The 19,357-nt window shown below is 33.7% G+C and overlaps 1 protein-coding gene across 7 annotated transcripts in view; it reads right to left on the minus strand.

The window, feature by feature from the left end:
* LOC114326099 (synaptotagmin 1) overlaps window positions 1-19,357 on the minus strand; it is a 103,402-nt gene that overhangs the window by 34,183 nt on the left and 49,862 nt on the right. For all 7 annotated transcript variants that reach the window (XM_050662434.1, XM_050662433.1, XM_050662430.1 and 4 more), the window contains exons 6-7: window positions 15,620-15,814; window positions 15,318-15,494 (exon numbers count right to left, since the gene is read on the minus strand). In XM_050662434.1, coding sequence (XP_050518391.1) covers window positions 15,318-15,494; window positions 15,620-15,814 — 372 coding nt within the window. The remainder of the gene's footprint in view (window positions 1-15,317; window positions 15,495-15,619; window positions 15,815-19,357) is intronic.

The following is a 19,357-nucleotide window of genomic DNA, read 5'->3' on the forward strand; positions in this document are numbered from 1 at the left end:
TCAAAAATAAAGTATGGATGCCAAAATTTGTACCAGTTTGCACCAGAAGAAGTCGCCCTTCTTGCATTTTTAAAAATAGAAGGTACATTTGATAATACCTCCATCGAGTCTATAAGTAGTGCACTGGTGAGGAAGAAAATCAACAACACTTCATGCAAAAGGATTATTCAGATGCTTCAGAGCAGAATAATATCCACAGATACATTATCAATGCGCCATAAACCTTATGAAAGCAACAGAGGGATGCTTTAAAGGGGTGAATTGTCATCATCATTAAAGAAGTAATGAGAGGTCTAAAATATAGGATGCTGCAAAATATTATGCAAGGAAAAATAGCAGGCAAACGCAATCCAGGACGAAGGAGAACCTTATGGTTGAAGAACTTGCGAGATTGGTATTGTGTTGATACAAGCATGCTATTTAGGGTGGCAGTGAATACAATTAAGCTAGACAATTCTGAAAGAACATGGAACATGAAGACGAATTAAAGTACATAGTTGTTGATGACTTGATTCCTAGAATATGGGTCCAGGGTTTCGCAGACGATATTGTAATAGTGATTAGGGCAAAATTTCCCAGCACTGTTGTAGATTAGATGCGATGTATCCTTCATTATAATATAGAGAACTGGTGTATAAAAGAAAACCTCTCCGTGAACCCTTTCAAAACTTAATTGGTAGTCTTCACTAATAAGAGGAATCTTACTGGACTGAGTGAGCTGAAATTATTTGGTGAGGAAATGGAGAGAAGCAATGAAATCAAGTATTTAGGGGTAGCATGGATTTAAAACTTAATTGGGGCCCTCATATTAACAATATGACCAACAGGACTATGTTAGTGGCTGATAAGGAGTCATCAAAAGAAATAGAGAGGGCGAATCCAGACTAAAAAAATAATCAAGAATATGGATAAAAACTCTGAATGAGTAACTGAGGTTTGAACAAGAAAATACCCTAATACTACCAATAAGGAAACTGTTGGTATTCGTTGAGGCTATAAGACTTATTATAAGTTTAAGGAAAAACAAGTTATGGTACAAATGTTTTGAGACCAAGTGCCAGAGACTAACGAGTCTTGCTTCATTTAAGAAAAGGAGGAAGATATGTTGAAAGTGTTTTTTGATGATTTTTGAGTGACTAATTTGCCGAAATTACTATAAATATATGTACAATATTCATAATTTAAAAATGTTATTGAGACGTAGAAAAGTATTTCTCTGATTATTCTGATAGATAATTTTGATCTAATGTGTCGAATATTATTGTAATGAATTTTTCTGTACAATTTTCTTTACCTGCATTTTTCAGTTTATATTTGAACATTTTGTACGAATTTTTGATGTGTATTTTTGGTTTTATTCAACTTTAGGTAAATCGTCTAAGAAGATATCTCTTTCCTTTTCTTAACGGCTTTTAAATCTGTAAAAGTGTAATGGAAGCTATGTTATTAAACCATCAAAAAGAAGAAAGAGATATGCATTTTGTTAGAATTAAATATACGTTATATATAAATTTATAAAGCCAGATTAATATTAATACCAACATTATCTTTGAACTGTGCTAAAACCAGAAATTTTTGGAGTCGTATTTCCAACTTTATGATTTTGTTAAGTTTTTTTTTGAAAAGAGGATCACTAAGTTAGTACTTGATTGATTAGGTGAATAAACTATATGGATTTTTGAACCTTGTTTAACTTTCAAAATCAAAATAAGTACTAATGTCTCATTAATAATTTCGAATTTTTTTAAAGAGAATTTCAAAGCAACTTTTGCGCAGATAGAGATAGAGATAGACAAAGATACGAGATAGAATAGGACAAAGTGTTACGATAGACCCATATAACTTTGAAATAGTGGAGAGTTTTAAATACCTCGGAGCAACAATTACTGCAGATACCGGTATCGCGGAAGAGATTAAAGGAATAATTCAGCCAGCAAACAGATGTATGTATATAGCGTCCAAAATATTATTAAATCTAAGAGCCTAACACGAGCATCAAAGATCAGAATATATAAAACAGTGATTAGATCGGTGCCCATATATGGATATGAGACGTGGACTCTGACCAAAGCAATTGAAAGAAAATTTAAATGAAAACTAAAAGAAAAAAAGGATAGTTTAGATTCGATTACAGTACAGCACCTCTACTATGTGCTTATACGTATTTCGGAATAGCCGTTTCCTCATCGGAGCACCTGGGTAGAGGCACTGAACTGATATCAAATCCTTTCATCCTTTCCGGGTAATTATCAAAATAATTACCAAAGATGCTACTAGCACCATCTATGAATCGAAAGTTGAGTAAGGAAACAAAATTCGAAATTATTTATCCTCTGAGCTTTTTAAGTTGGAAAAAATAAAGCATAACAGAGTAGCGAAATACTCGACAAGGGAAATCTAAAATGCATTTCACGTCCTGTCATTCACCGTGATAACAATTTTAGCGAATTATTTCCCTTTATATCCACAAAAGTGAATAAAGTATAAACTAAAAGAAAAGAAAGGACGGTTTAGATTCGATTAGGTGCACCGATGAGGAAACGGCTATTCCGAAATACGTATAAGCACATAGTAGAGGTGCTGTACTGTAATCGAATCTAAACCATCCTTTCTTTTCTTTTAGTTCATACTTTATTCACGTTTGTGGATATAAAGGGAAATAATTCGCTAAAATTATTATCACGGTGAATGACAGGACGTGAAATGCAATTTAGATTTCGCTTCTCAAGTATTTCACCACTCTGTTATGCTTCATTTTTTCCAACTTAAAAAGCTCAGAGGATAAATAATTTCGAATTTTATTTCCTGACTCAACTTTCGATTCATAAATGGTGCTAGTAGCATCTTTGGTAATTATTTTGATAATTACTCGGAAAGGATGAACGGATTTGATATCAGTTCAGTGCCTCTACCCAGGTGCTCCGATGAGGAAACGGCTATTCCGAAATACGTATAAGCACATAGTAGAGGTGCTGTACTATAATCGAATCTAAACCATCCTTTCTTTTTTTTTAGTTTATACTTTATTCACTTTTGTGGATATAAAGGGAAATAATTTGCTAAAATTATTATCACGGTGAATTACAGGACGTGAAATGCATTTTAGATTTCCCTTGTCGAGTATTTCGCCACTCTGTTGTGCTTTATTTTTTCCAACTTAAAAAGCTCAGATGATAAATAATTTCGAATTTTATTTCCTGACTCAACTTTCAAAACTTAAATGATTTGAGAGAAAAATCCTCAGAAGAATCTTTGGAACTTATCACGACGCTAATAGCAACCAATACCGAATGAGAACAAATGCTGAGGTCAAGCAGATTTATAGGGCGAGCGAAGTAGTCCAAGAAATTAAATCTCAACGTCTAAGATGGGCTGGTCGCGGTCGTGTCTATAGATTCCCAAATAACCACCTTGCCAAGTTATTCTAGGAGGAAGTCCTGATAGGAAGAAGGCCCTGAGGACGCCCACGAATGCAATGGAGAGACAATATATGGTCAGATTTAAGAACAATGGAACTACCCACTGACCCAACTATCATGGACGACCGTTCGAGATGAAAGCGAGTTGTGCAGTATTCAAGAACCACTCCGGGTTGTATTGCTACCATAAGAAGAAGAAGAAGAAGAAGAATACCTTAAAGCCTCTCCAAAAAGATTTAAATTTGATTGTGAATGATCTAAGTACCAAGATTCGTAGGGGGCAATCGGGAGAATTCATAGGACAGTTTGGGCTTAAAGAAAGAAATAAGCAAGGACATTGATTGGGTGAATTTGTAGCGGAAGAAGAGCTTGTATTACTTCAAAGTAGAAAGTTTAATCAAATTAACCGTGTATTAGTGAGTAAAAAATTAAAATCTTTAAATTCTACAAACTTAAAAATCCTCTTTTAAATAACGCTAGTTGTAAAAATCTAAAAAAAGTATAAGTAACTTATGATGTATGGACACTGTTCTGAAAATTCTTAATAACATAAAACCACATTTTTATGTTGTGATTACTGTTCTGAAAGATCCTGGAATAATCCCATAAATTTGTAATTCTTGACATTTTAAGATATTTTATTCTTGGCGAACAGTAAAAAAATCACTTGGTGCAAAATCTGTTTTATATGGAGGATATGTAAGTATATCTCAGAGTCAGTAAAACTTGAGTTGACTTGTGCGATAGGTTTTTGTCCAAGGGAGTGTCTTATTTCATCCATAATATTTATTGAATTTTATCAATGGGCCAGTATAATATGGATTTTCCATTTATAGTTTCTATTGTGGTCTATATCTATAATTCTCTACCCATTGTATTGGTTAACCTTGATCCTCAGACGGTGTTTTAGCATTAAAGTCTACACATATGGATACACCTATGTATATATGGACAAAAAAGTTATAAACATAAACCTGTATAACTTACAGACACCTTCCACCTTTTTCTGGGTAGGCTTACTGATCTTCTACCGTCTGGTCTCTCAAAAAGAACACTGTCTTTTACACCCTATCTTCCTCTGATCTTACCTTATGACCAGTCCATCTTATCTGGTTATCTTTTATATGTCTGACGACTATTTCAGTAGGTACCATACTGTCTCCAATTGATGCGCCTTCTCCACTCTCCTCTCATCTCTTTGAGAGCCAAATATTCTGAGAACCTTGCTTTCAAATACATAAGTCGATGTTTTACTTCCATATGTAACAACTGACGAAGGTCTAGGTCAAGATTAAGGTTTTTAGGTCACTAGCATTACTTAACGAGTACTTACGTAACCGGGACCGAAGGTTTCACGTGACTTCCGAAGCACGGTGGCGGCTCAGTTAAATTAGAAATTGAAAAATTTGTTAGCGCTAGGATTTTTTCAGTTTAATCGAATGCTTTTCTACTAAAAATTTCCAGAATAGCTCCTCGGAAAATGATGTATCGATGGTAAAAATACTTACGTGAAAATTGTAATCGTATTTGAAGCATCATGCATATTTGAGGGCGGCACACGAACCATTCAAGAGCCATAACCAAAAGCAGAGCAGAGAAATTTTTAGGGAAAAGAGAAAAAAGTTTACGTCAATACAATTTTGAAATCCACTGCTTTTTTTTGTTAGGTGAGAGGTTTTAGTTCGATCATCTTTGCTTCGGTCGGCTTTTTCTATCTTCCTGTTGTACTTAATTTCTATGTGATGTGTCTATTGTTATGATAAAATAGGTTTCTATCGAACGGCTTATATGTATAGCCAATTTTGGTACCTAGTTGTGGTATTATGTATATAAATATGGAAAAAACAATTTGGAGACTATATGGAAGGAGCATAAAGGAACAATTAGACATACACATATTATAGGATAAAATCGTAGAAGACCAAGTAGGGTTCACAGCGGGAAAAGCATGCTTAGATCACGTGCACACGGTCAGACAACTAATAGAAAAAAGAATGGCCAAAATTAGATTTGTCCATCTGGCTTTTGTAGATCTTAAGAAGGCCTATGCCTCGATAAGTAGTACTAAGGTATGGGAAGCAATGGAAGACATCGAAACTTCACGAATATTAATAAAAACAGTAAAAGCTCTCTACAAGAATAACAAAGTAGCTATCAAAAAGGGCAAAAGAATATGCAGTCCATTTAAGACGACAAAGGGACTGCTACAGGACTGCTACACATCCACTAACCTGTTCAAAATATTCCTGGAACAAAAATCCTGAAACCATGGACAAGAAAGTGCGAAGGAATGTTTATACCAGTAAGAAATGAATACCATATCCTAAGTTTGGTTGACGACCAAATAGTGATCGCACAAGACTAAGAAGGCCTTGGTGTTTTGATGAAAAAACTGTAACAGGAATGTACAAAGATGCAAGGGAAATAAACCTTAAGAAAGCTGAATACCTTACAACGGAGAATACAGAAATAAAACAGTTGGAAATAGACGAAGGTAAACAAATCGAATAGACCAGGGCGCATCTGTAAAAATATTAGTACATTTGGACGTTGAGAGGTGACTCAATTTTTTTTGCAGAAATTGCTTGAAAATAACTCAAATAATAATATTTGAGTTATCCTCCTTCTCAAAAAGGTCCGGAACATTGTTTAAATAATCAAAATGTCAAAAAATGAAGGAAAAATTCGATTTTTTAATTCGTTTTTTGATAATAACTTTAAAAGTATTCATTTTCGAGAAAAGTTGCACTGACATAAAAGTTGTGTAATTAAATTTCCTACAATATAGAATTGGTTAAAAATTTAAAAAATAGTCACCCTTGTTGCAAATTAGCAATAATTTCGAAAAAACCATACAACAACAAGTATTCGCATTTTACGTTTTTCAACCATTGATGCTACACTTAGGACCTTTATATTTTACCCACAAAAACTTTGTGATACAGTAAAACAATATTGTAAATTTCGTTAAGATCGGTTTAATAGATTTTGCAAAATAAATTTTGCAATCCAGCTTTCGCAAAAGAAATTCATTTTTTCAAAATGTTACAGGACTGAAAATAAAGCAGATAGAAATTTGAAATTAGAAATGCGAATAGAAGTGTACTGTACCTTTTATTTGAAATTTGCAAAATTAAAATCGATAAACTACCAAGGCGTCGGGAATTTTTTTAAATAAACATTAATTATTGGTGCTATGCGCAGGACAGCGGATAGTTTGCTCTGATAGGGCATTCCAATGACCTTTGATAATGATTGATACATTTTATTTTTTATTACATTTCGATATAAATAAATAAATTTGTTTATTGCAAAATAAAAACACATACTCTATCCTTTGAACTAACACTTTTTTTTGGCAAAAACTTTCTTTGTTCATATATTTTAACTTAGAGAATAAAAGTTTATTATTTTTAAACATATGCAATTGTTTAAACAATATTTCACAAACAATAATAAAATTAGTTTGATTTTTGTGGAATTAAAATATTAAAATACAACAAAATATAGAGTAAGAAAATAATATATTAGATAAAGATTGGAAGAAATTTTGGTGGAAATCAACTTGTGTGAATCGAACACCGCAGTCCTGCGAGTAGCACCAAAAATTAATGTTTATTTAAAGAATTTCCTGACGCCGTGGTAATTAATCGATTTTAATTTTGCGAATTGCAAACGAAAGGTACTGTACACTTCTATAAGCAAAAAAAAATTCAACTTGCTATCTGCTTTATTTTCAGTCCTGCAACATTTAAAAAAAATTAATTATTTTTGCGGAAGCTGGATTGCAAAATTTATTTTGCAAAATCTATTAAACCGATCTTATTGAAATTTACAGTCTTGTTTTACCATATCATAAAGTTTTTCTGGGTAAAATATGAAGGTCCTGAGTGTAGCATAAATGGTTGAAAAACGTAAAATGCGAATACTTGTTTTTGTATGTTTTTTTTTCGCAATTATTGCTATTTTGCAACAAGGGTGACTATTTTTAAATTTTCAACCAATTCTATATTGTAGAAAATTTAATTACACAACTTTTATGTCAGTACAACTTTTCTCGGAAATGAATACTTTTAAAGGTATAATCAAAAAACGAAGAAAAAATCGAATTTTTCCTTCATTTTTTGACATTTTGATTATTTAAACAATGTTCCGGACCTTTTTGAGTGGGAGGATAACTCAATTATTATTTATGGGCCAATTCCAAGCAATTTCTGCAAAAAATTTGAGTCACCTCTCAACGTCCATCACAAAACAGATGCGCCCTGGACTAGAAGGAACAGACAAGTATAAGTGTTTAGGTTTCATAATATCAGACAAAGGAACAGAAGATATAAAAATAGACTAGGTCAAACAAGAGGCAGCATACGTAAATTGAATCTGGTACAAGAAGTATCCTGACTAATGGGTGTGAAAATTGGATAATAATAAGAAAACCAAAAACAAAATAAGAGCAGCAGAGATGGAATTCCTAAAGAGAAGCTGTAGAGTCACAAGAAGACATAGAATAAATAATATGGAGATTAGAAAAAGAATGAGAATGAACTCAGATAATATAATACACTACATAGAACCAAAGAGATTAACCTGGTACGGATATGTCAGAAACAGGAAAAGAACAGCGGTAAATCGAAATGATTGGAGAAGCTTATTGAAGGAGGCCAAGGCTCGATTTGGGCTGTAGTGCCATTGGATGGATGGATGGATGGATGGATATGTCAGAAGAACAGACCAAAAACGTTGAATAAACAGAATAACAGAGGGGAGCCCAATAGGAAGAAGGAAGAGAGGCAGACCCCGAAGATCTTCTAGAGATAAAGTGGACGAAACAATGGAAAGAAGCAATCTGCAAGAAGGGGACTGGCAAAACAGAGAGAACTGGAGAGAACGGTTGAGTGAAGGAACATTATGCAAATCCTTAGTAGGTATATACCTATCAATAGAGATAATGAGATATTAACCACCTTGGTTTAACCCCATAATACGAGATAACTGCAATATGAAGGTACTGAAAGCAAAAACTGAGTGGGTTTCGTGTTTGGTGTCATTCGATAGATTTTTGAAAATTATTGAACACGTATTTTTCAGTTTTTAGATCCGATGCTCACTTCGCGAAATATTCGACCGTTCCGCTACTTTTGGGACACCCTATATATATATCTGGCCACGTCATTAAACTGGGAAAATCAAGCCAAGATGCTAAAATTAAAGGAAGAACACAACCGGTATGGGCCGCTTACTAACTAGTGTATGTTCCTTGAAAAACATCTCCATCCCCATAAACTTAAAGAAAAAGGTGTATAACACATGCATACTACCAGTTTATACCTACGGTTTGGAGATGGTAGCCCTTATCAGAAAATCTGCTAAAAAACTAAAAACAACACAAAAGGCAACGGAAACATTCTTAGAATATCATTGAAAGGCAAGATTAGAAACGTAAAGACAATTAGGCCAGAGCAATAAGACAAAAATATACTCTGTTCGTGACACTTCAGCAGCCAGGGTACTGAAGCGTTTTTTCGACAGGTAATACCTATAGGAACAAATTATAACTATTTCCTGCGTAGGATCTGGCGGCCATTTTTATTTATAAACAATTAACTTTCAAAAAATGGCATTTTCCCCTTTTTTTCAAATCAACGGAAAACAGTGAAACTTATGATTTTTTTAGTACAAATATCTTCGAGATCATGGAAAAAGCTTTAAAACGGCGTATTACAAAGTTTGATATAGGTACTCATTTATTGTTAATATAATTGCGAAAAAAGGTCGGAATTGCAAAAAAAAATATTTTCTCAATAACTGTTGTAAAAATTAGTGTACAGCTTTGAAATTTTTCTCAAATGAGGGTTCTTTGGTGCCTAATATGTGATAAAAATTTCAAAATGATTCATTCAATTGTTTACATTTTATTCAAATTGTTTATCCCAGAGAGCATTTTTTTGCAATAACATAAGTCAGAAAAAAATTACGTTAGAACCATTCCACGGTGTCAAATGAAAGATCATGAGCTACATTTTCAACATGGTTCAAAAAAGTGAATAAAAATGCATTTATTAGTAATAAATAATTATGCAAAAGTCTCGTCAATTTTTCTTTATAAACTTTTTGAATAACTTTTTCCAAAAAAATTAACTTTTTTACCCTGTTTTAAGTACACAACTATCAAGTAATGTTATCTATATCATAATTGATAAAAAATTGTAATAAATATGTATAATTTCTTATATAACAAAATAAAAAGTTTATAAGGAAAGATTTACGATATTCTGCATAATTATTTATTACTAATAAATGCATTTTTATTCACTTTTTTAAACCAAGTTGAAAACATAGCTCATGCTCTTTCATTTGACACCTGTGGAATGGTTCTAACGTCATTTTCTTATGCCTTATGTTATTGCCAAAAAAATGCTCTCTGGGATAAACAATTTGAATAAAATTTAAACAGTTGACTGAATCGCTTTGAAATTTTTATCACATATTAAGCACCAAAGAACCCTTATTTGACAAAAATTTCAAAGCTGTATACACATTTTTACAACAGTTATTGCGAAAATATTTTTTTTTGCAATTCCGAACTTTTTCGCAATTATATCAACAATAAATGAGTACCTACATCAAACTTTGTAATACCTCATTTTAAAGCTTTTCCATAATCTCGAAGATATTTGTACTGAAAAAACCATACCTACGTTTCCCTGTTTTCCATTGATTTGAATAAAAAGTGAAAAATGCCATTTTTTGACGCTTAATTGTTTATAAATAAAAATGGCCGCCAGATCCTACGCAAAAAATAGTTACAATTTGCTCTTAAAGGTATTACCTGTCGAAAAAATGCTTCTGTACCCTGGCTGTTCGAATGCCATGGAAGAAACCTCATTACCCTGGCTAAATACGCAGAACGAAGATCAGGATTATCGTGGAAAAAATTACAAAAATGAAACGGCCCTGAGCAAGTTACTTAGTCAGATATGATGATAACAAGTGAACACGGAGTATCCTAGGATGGTGACCAAAGAAGAGGACAGAAAGCATTGTAAAACCTCAACAGAGATGGGTAGATAATATAAGAGCAGTGGCAGCCAAAGGGTGGATTAGATTTGCGCAAGATAGAGAAAGACTTACTTTCAGGAGTGGAATGGAAAATTGTTGACGAAGAGACTGGTGAAATAGACTGGGAAAGGTCTAGGCTCTACTATAGGGCTTAAGCGTCAATGATGATGATAATGGCCCGTGAATAAACAAGAGAATGAATAGACTATGGTTATCATTTATCATCACCTATGGTTATCAAAAGAAACATTTGTTGGCAATTTCCGTTTAAATCCAGTATGCCATATGCTGTAAAAATTAATCCTCTTGAATCTTATAACCAATAAGTTATCTCTAAACCTATTTTACCACTAACCATAAACAGCCAAGTATTATATTAAGTGTGAAATCATTATTTAAAACGCAAACTACTGAGATAGTAAATATTTATAAGAAAAATAAGCAAATTTTTTTAAATGAACTCAATCTACTTTTGGTTGAATTCTTCAAAACAATTTTAACTGAATTAGGTTTTATCTCTTTAGTGACAAAAAGCGTTTATATACAGCCAATAGGCCGTTTTCAAAATTTATCTGTGATACTTTTAGACCATATCGGACCGCCGAAGATTCCGGCCTATTTATTGTAATTCCTTATAAAAAACTTGTTATATAATGTAAACATCAACCTTTTTCGTGATTAATCGATATGTTCTTTTTTTTTGTTTCATAAGTTGTAAAGTTGTAAATATTATTTGTATTCTGGAGAATTCTTTTGTGTTCTATTAATTCAGGAATAATCGAGATGCATAAAGTATTGAATAAATATGAGGCTGTTATTCTTCCAATTTCTAGGTTTTGCTTTTTATCTCTGATGGTAACACCTAACATTGATTTTTCCATAGTGTGTTGTGTAACTCTTATTTTATTTATTGTTCCATTTGTCAGAGTTACTGTTTGTGCACCATATTTAAGGACCGCTAAAACATATTGTTTATAAACCTTTCTTTTTAAACAAACTGGAATCAAAGGATATATACTCTCCTAGAAGAAGAGTTTGACTGGAACAGATGGTCACGTTTATTTGTCCCTTGAAAATATCGTAGTCATTCTCAGGCCACATGCACCTACTCAGTTGGTGCACAAAATCCTATGCTGAAACGTTACAGGGCAGTACCTACCCTTCTACAAGGTATATACACATATTCTTTGCTGGAATATTAGACTTGAAAATGTTGTTTAATCTACCAAAGGCAGCCCATGAAGACCTACCCTTTTTTGTATTTCAGGTTTATGATTATCCCGGCCTAAGTGAATCTTATATTGTAAGCTATTACTTGATTGATGCTATGGCTTTCAATCTACAAGGTTGGTCATACATTTTGTGTTTGAGCTGTTAATTTTAAGACCAATTGTTTTTGACTCTTCATAGAGCATTTCCAGTATTTTTGTAGCTTTATCAACTCTATCAGATATTAAAATGTTGTCAAAGCCAAATGTTAGGTGGTTCAGATCCTCTCCATATGCATTACTTCCGAATTCTGAGTAAAAATTTTGAGTAATTTTTAAAATATCTTCATCCTTATACATCCTGAGTATAGGGATTTTACAACTTCCAGCATTAAAGCTGTTTTCCCCTACGTTTTTAATCAGTTTGTTAGGAATTGATATTGCTTAATGATAAGTAAATATTCTTCATATGTGGATATCCTTATTTCATTACTTTTTATGTCTTCTGTTGCAAGTTCTTCCTCTTCAGGGCTTTTTTTGCATCTATATAATTCTGTGAAGTGTGTTGCCCATGACTAAATGTCAATTTTAACCACTAGTTGAGCTTTAAGTATTCAAATAGTTTAGTTTTGCCATTACTACTCTTTTCTAAATCCTTTAACAACTCTTTCATCCTCATCCATTTTGTCCACATCCTTTGTATTACATTTTTTTGACGTTATTTTTTAGTTGATATATTATATTATGTATTATGTATTTTTTGCTTCATTTTTCTGTTTAATCTTGGTTTCGCATTGTGCATCGAACCAATCTTTCTTCTGTCGTAGCACCTCTTCAGCTGAATTTAAAATGGATTCTTTTGTAATTTGTATGTGGTCTACCTGATTCCAACTGTTGTGTCAGGTCATCAGCCATCAGCGATGTTACTTTATGTTTTTTCATATACTTGAAGGTTTTGCTTATGATTTAACTGCTTGTTATTTCTGCCAGGTTGCTTCCATTATCGTTTGTCTCGCCATGCATAGTTTTCCCTTATCCCTTAGATAATATTTTTTCCTATTTTAGGGAAATATTATCAATCCATTCTTTTTAGGTAAACATATGCTTCTGTGGTCTATTCTATATTTGTTTCTAATGTTATTACTTCTTGATTTGCCCATAAGGGTCTTTACTGTTATTATTGGTAGGATTCTCATTTGTTCTGGTAGTGTTTTGTCTCGTTTTAGCTTCTGTACAAATTGAAGCCCAATGAATACTTTTAAACTACTAAAAAGCTTCAAATATAAAGTTTGTCAATTTTGTAAAATATATAAAAAATATATATTATAAACTCTATATAGTCACAAGATTTTAATTAATAAAGTAAATCATCACTAAAGAGAGTGCAAATAATTTTGGTTCAGAAATATCCTTTACAAATAAATTTTTGTACATTAAAATTAGTATCATCGTATTCCAAAACTTGCCAGATACCAAAACAACTTAATCTACGTATACATTAATATACTTTACTTTAAAAAAGCTGAAAAATAGAAATATATAAAGTATAGAAATATTATACAAATCTTCACTACTCGTCTATTTCGAACCAAAGTTATTCGTCTTGATTACCACTTAATGCACATAATACATTCGTTATGAACCAAAAACCGCCATAAAATGTTTAAATAGCGCCGTACTACGGTCGAACGTGAGAGACACGGGCAAGTCCCGAATCCGTGTGAGACACGGGCAAGTCCCGAATTTGCCCGTGTCAGACACGGGATAATGCATTAAGTGGTTAAAACCATACAAGAACTCAACAGAAGAATCCAACGTAATTGAGGCGTAAAGTGCAAAAGAATTGTTTGTAACCTGTGCAAGCATCCAATGGTCAGAACTGGGTGTAAGACATAAGGGCTCATACTTGCCAATTGGTTGGTTTGGGAGTGCCGCGTCCAACATTCAAATTATCTTTCAGTTTCGAGACTAAATTTTTCAATAGTATTAGCTTGTTGTAACCAAGTCCAATCAAAAAACCTGAGGTGATGTTCATTATAATGTTTGTTCACGCCCTCATATGTTTTAATTAACTTTAATAAATGTTTTATGACACGAAAAGATAGCCTTTTGAGGGATGTATAATATGCATAATATAAAAAAAAACCTCAGAGCGTCTTTCAGTTCCTTGGTGAAGAATAATGCGGTAACAAAGGGTGTTAGTCCATTGACGACGGTATCAGTGCTATGAATATTTCTTCCTACCAGTTCCTCTTTTACCTCGATCTTTCCGTTTAGTACTAGCTGCAGTATTCAGTATCCGTTTCCTCTCATTATATGCTCCAGATATTTAAGTATTTTTTTTAACATTTTCGCAAGTCACCTTCGCTTTGACCTATTCTCTTTAAAAGATTTCTATGTTTGAAATGCGTTGAACCCATGATATTTTGAGCATTCTACTATATGAACACATCTAGAAAGCTTCTAATTTGTTCATCATGTTAACCTTCATGATCCAGGTTTCATATCCATGTATGATACAGACTGTGGTAAAGAAGCTTAAAAAAAACCATACAAACAAAAACCCAATTTTGGGACCAAAAAAGGGGGAACCGGTGAAAAGGATAAATCTACTTGATTACAGTCTGTGGATAAATGAAAGTAAAGTGCTTCGGAAGCGATGTCGACCAGTCGACCTTGCAGCGGCCATTCCGCTTTCGGAGCTCTGGATGACAGAGGAGGGTCTGGTTTAGCAGGTAAGCATTCGACGTAGCCTTGGCGACGAGAGAGCGTCTTTAAAGTACCTCGGGAACTATCGCTGGGGCTACGAAGAATGAATCCTGCTCTAAGGTCAGTCAGGCGGCGTTCTGGACTGAGATGTCTTTCGAAGATTCCAGACCCCCCTCTTTAAAGATAAAAAAAGGTTTCATTTCCATATAGTAATACAGGATACACATAATATTTTAGAAACTTGATTCTTAGTTGTTAGTTCAGCTAAGAATTGCACAATATAGATCTAAGTTTTATAAAGACTTCTCTTGTAATTTCTTTAGGAGTTTCAAATTCTTCATCAGGAATTAGTGTCTCGTGTATCAAACATCGTAGATATTTAAAATGGATAACTTTTGTAATATGCTCATTGTTGACAGTTAGTTGCATGTTTTGTTTACTAACCACAAATAACTTGGTCTTTAATGTATTTATGCCAAGTCCGTTATTGGAGCATTATGTGGTCGATCTCAAGATCTTAGATACTTTCAGCAATGTGCCATACTGTGTCATCTTTATACTTGATATTGTTAATAGTTTCTCCCTCAATTAGAACTCCACATTGGACTTCTAAGGCTTCGTTAAATATTATTTCCGAGCATACGTTAAACAAATTTGGAGATAACACACAACCTTGTTCGATACCTCTGTGAACGAAAATTTTGTCTGATTTTTGCTGTCTACCAGTTCAGAAGTTTACTGATTCTAATATAGATGTTAAAGTCTTAGATTTTTATGAGTATATTCACATTAAATTTTGGATAATTTAAACGTTAGAGTTGGAACATTCCAATTGGTCAGTACGAACCCCTATATATCCGATTGAAGCAAGGACCGGACTAAAGTCTAGAATAAAGTTGAATTAAAAATAAAAAGATATCACCTGACCACCCTCTCCTTCGACGCTCTGCAGTTCCCGCCATTCCTCGATCGTTTGTGCCAAATCCACCGTGCAAAGGGGTACTTTCACCTCTCCTATCTGGTCGTGTTTAGAGAATCGGTCGAAGTCGAAGATGGCAAATACTAGGGTCTTATTCATGGCATCGGAGTAGGGCAGATTCTACAAAAAAGAACATTTTAGAATGGCCAGCTCGATCACCGGACCTCACACCATTAGATTTTTTTCAGTTTCATCCACAAATAGTAATAACGAGCTATAAGAAGTATTCAAAAGTAAAAGCTTACCTTAAAGACGAATGTTTCATTGAATACGGGATTTAACGTTTTCCTATGAACCTTCGTTTCAAACTTTTTCTTCTTGTCAGGAAGAAGATAAACTTTGACGTAAGGATCAGAAGTCCCGCCCATATCAAGCGCCGGTAATTCTTCGGCTTGAATGACAGTGACGGCAAAGCTGTTTTGATTGAAGTCATAGTCCAACTAAAATAGAAAATGTTAATATTAAATACATGTAATGTGATGAAAAAAAAAAGGGAAAATACAGTTAATATTAATCTGATATGACACAAGTCCGGATATCCTGTCCCTGTCTCATTAGATCCGCAGAAACTGTTGCAGAAGAATACTTTTTCATCATAGTGAATGAAACAACAGATCCTCTAGATCTGAAACTGAGATACGAAAGGTTTCTGTGGATGAGCAAACTATTAGACGGAGAGGCAGCGCTGAAAAATCTCTTTGAATTTACCAAAGCTAGATTTTTCACAGTTGATTACTGTGAGTGTGTAGAGAAACATACTGCGGTCGGTCAAGCGAAACGTAGAACAGGGGTTACTGAGAGGGTATCAAAGTTGCTTTCCTACGAAGGTAATTAAATTCATTTACTAAGGCTGAAAATCAGTACACATATTCTAAATTAAATATAAATAAGTTATTATAGTCGGTCAGCTGTATGACGGGACAGAGTCGGTCGGTCGGCCCCAATAGTTGATTGAGGAAATGAAGCATTTTGGCTCGCAATTTTTTCGTCCAGCATGGATTTACTCGAAATTTTCACAGAAGGTAGGGAATAGTCCAAGAATCATTTTCTATATCATGCCGCTATCATACTCTAAAACCTTGGGGTGGTTGCCACCCCATCTCGGGAGTGGGAATTTTTTATTACATTTTAATCATGTAATTCGATGGAAAAAGTGATTCTAAGAAAAAAATGTTTTTTACATTTTCTTCGTAAAACTAATATTTTTCGAGTTATTCGCGCTTGAAAATAACAGGTTTTCGACGAAAAGATAGACTTTTTTAGAGGGTTTTTTGAGAATACCTCGAAAAATATGCATTTAATCAAAAAACTGTAGATATCAAAATTGTATCTGTTAGTAACGCAAACCAAATTCTTTTCCAATAATATCTTTAAGACCAATACAAACCGAGATACGGCATGTTAAAGGTTGGCTTTTTTCGTCAAATGCATAATTTGAAATATTCAAAGCCAAATAATGGGAAAAATTTGCATTTTTCGAGGAGAACTTACATAACCTTTTTCAAGTATACAAGTAGACCTTTCCAAAAAAAATAATAAAAAGTTTCTAACCTGAAAATTAAGCGACTTATAATAAAAAAAAAATTCGGTACCTGCTTTTCTTTACGAAAAAAATCAGTGTAACCAACCCCCTAACTACCTTCCTAACTCAAAACTGGTCTTCGCCTTTCTGTAGTTCCTTTTATATTAATATTATAAATACACTTAAGAAGTTTGACCTATTTAAAATACCTAATTTTGGAAAAATTTGAGTTTAAAGAAAAATAGATTTTTTGCAATTTGGTATTTTTCACCTTTTACTTCAAAATATCTCCGAAAATACTGAAGATTAGAAAAAAAATTATAAACTACTAAATTGTAGTTTTTTTAATGACTAAAATTACCCTGTGCATAGATTTTCATTACAGTGAATAGTTAGCCAGATATAGCGGTTTAAATTCTCTATTTACCAAAACACCCCCTTATTCGAGCCCTTTAAACCCGCCCCAATTAAAAACTAAGGGATCTTACGGAATTTAATTTACACAGTCTTATAGCTCTTTAAAAATCCTACAAAATCATTTATGAAGAAACTTTTAATCGCCAAAAATATAAAGAATATTTTTCGAGGTATTCTCAAAAAAACCTCTAAAAAGTCTTTCCTTTCCTCTGAGTTGCCAACACTCTGCTCCGTAAGTTATAATAGGTTCCACAATTGTTCTGTAGATTGTTAATTTTGTGTCCAGATTCACCTTGTTAGACCATAGTAGACCATTTAAAATACGAGTTGCTTTCCTTCTGATATTATGCTTCCTAAATATCTATATTCCTTACATTTTCTTATACTTCTTAACTCTAGTTCCGGATCTTCGGTTTCCTCTTCTATTCTCAAATATTCCGTTTTCTCCATGTTCATACATAGTCCCCATTTTTCATATTCGATCTGTTACTTTCTTAGCATATAATCCATATCATGTTCATCCTTGGCAAGAATTGCTTGGTCATCAGCAAAAAACAAGTTGTTAAGCAGTTTTCTTCAATCATTATTCCCATTCCAGCAACTGTTTTCCTCCATTGCTCCAGAGCTTTCTGGATGTATATTTTAAATAGTGTTGGCGATACGCAGCACCCTTGCCTTAACCCTGTTGTAACAGGGAATGGTTTCGACATAGATTTTCCCTGTCTAACGCAGCTTTTCGGGTTTTGATACATATTTTGAATTGCTCGCACATATGCTTCACTTATGACTATCGTCGTCAAAATTTCAAAGAGTTTCTTTAAAGGTACCATGTCGTAGGCTTTTTCCAGATCAATAAATGGTAGGTGAGTAGACAGATTCCTTGCTTATCTTTTCTCTATTACTTGTTGCATCACGAATATGTTATCTGCGCACGTTCTACCGGCGTGAAAACCACTTTGTTCTTCCATGTCCCAAATTTCTAATTCCACCCTTTCATTTAATACTGGGCCATACAACCTCCCCATTGCTCTGGTTATACTTATACTTCTGTAGTTTTTGCACAACGTCTTGTCTACTTTTTCGTAAATCGAGCTAATATGTGCACAATTCCAGTCTTCTGGTATTTTTGCTCCCTGCAACATGCATTTGTTGAAGAGTTCCGTCATTATTTCGTGCTTAATAGAAATGTGCTTTGGCTTAATAGAAATTAGAATAAACAAAATGCCCGTATTTGGGTTGATGAGCAACCTGAAGAGGTTCAAGAGTTGCCATCAGATTCAGAAAAAACAACTATTTGGTGTGGTTTATGGGCTGGTGGAATCGTCGGTCCATATGTCTTTAAAACAGAGGCCGACCAGAATGTTACTGTGAATTGAGACCGTTATGGCGCCTTGAAAACGGACTATTTGGTGCCAGAAATTGAAGCTCGTAGTTTCAATGGCATTTGGTTCCAAAAATATGGCGCCAGTTGCCATACTGCATGGCTTTACTGCGAAAACGATCCGCTTGCAATTTATTTCACGCTTCGGACGAGTGAATTGGCCGCCTATATCCTGTGACATCACACCTCTAGGCGTTTTCCTTTGGGAATACCTAAAGTCTAAAGTCTACATGAATAAACCAGCTACGATAGAGGCATTGGAGGTCAATATTACTCGAGTCATTGGTCAAATACCAATCGAAATGCTCGAAAGCGTCACCGAGAATTGGAACTTCAGAATGGATCATCTTAACCGCAGTCACGGTCAACATTTTTGAAAGAAATTATCTTTAATAAGTAATTGTAAAGAATGGTTCTTTTTTATGACAATAAATATTTTCAAATACAGTTCATTTTTTTCATTGTTTTTTCTTTTTGAAAAAGTACCTATAAATGAATCACCCTTTATTAGTTCTCCTATATAGTTTGCTATTAGGACGGTATCATCAGCGTATCTGATGTTATTTATGCTGGTTCCATTGATCTTGATTCAGCCTCAGACCTCGTCTAATGCTTCTCTGAATAAAGATTCCGAATAAGGATTAAATCATATCGGTAATAAGA

Source organism: Diabrotica virgifera, chromosome 9 (genome assembly GCF_917563875.1).
Source record: "Diabrotica virgifera virgifera chromosome 9, PGI_DIABVI_V3a".
NCBI lineage: Eukaryota > Metazoa > Arthropoda > Insecta > Coleoptera > Chrysomelidae > Diabrotica > Diabrotica virgifera.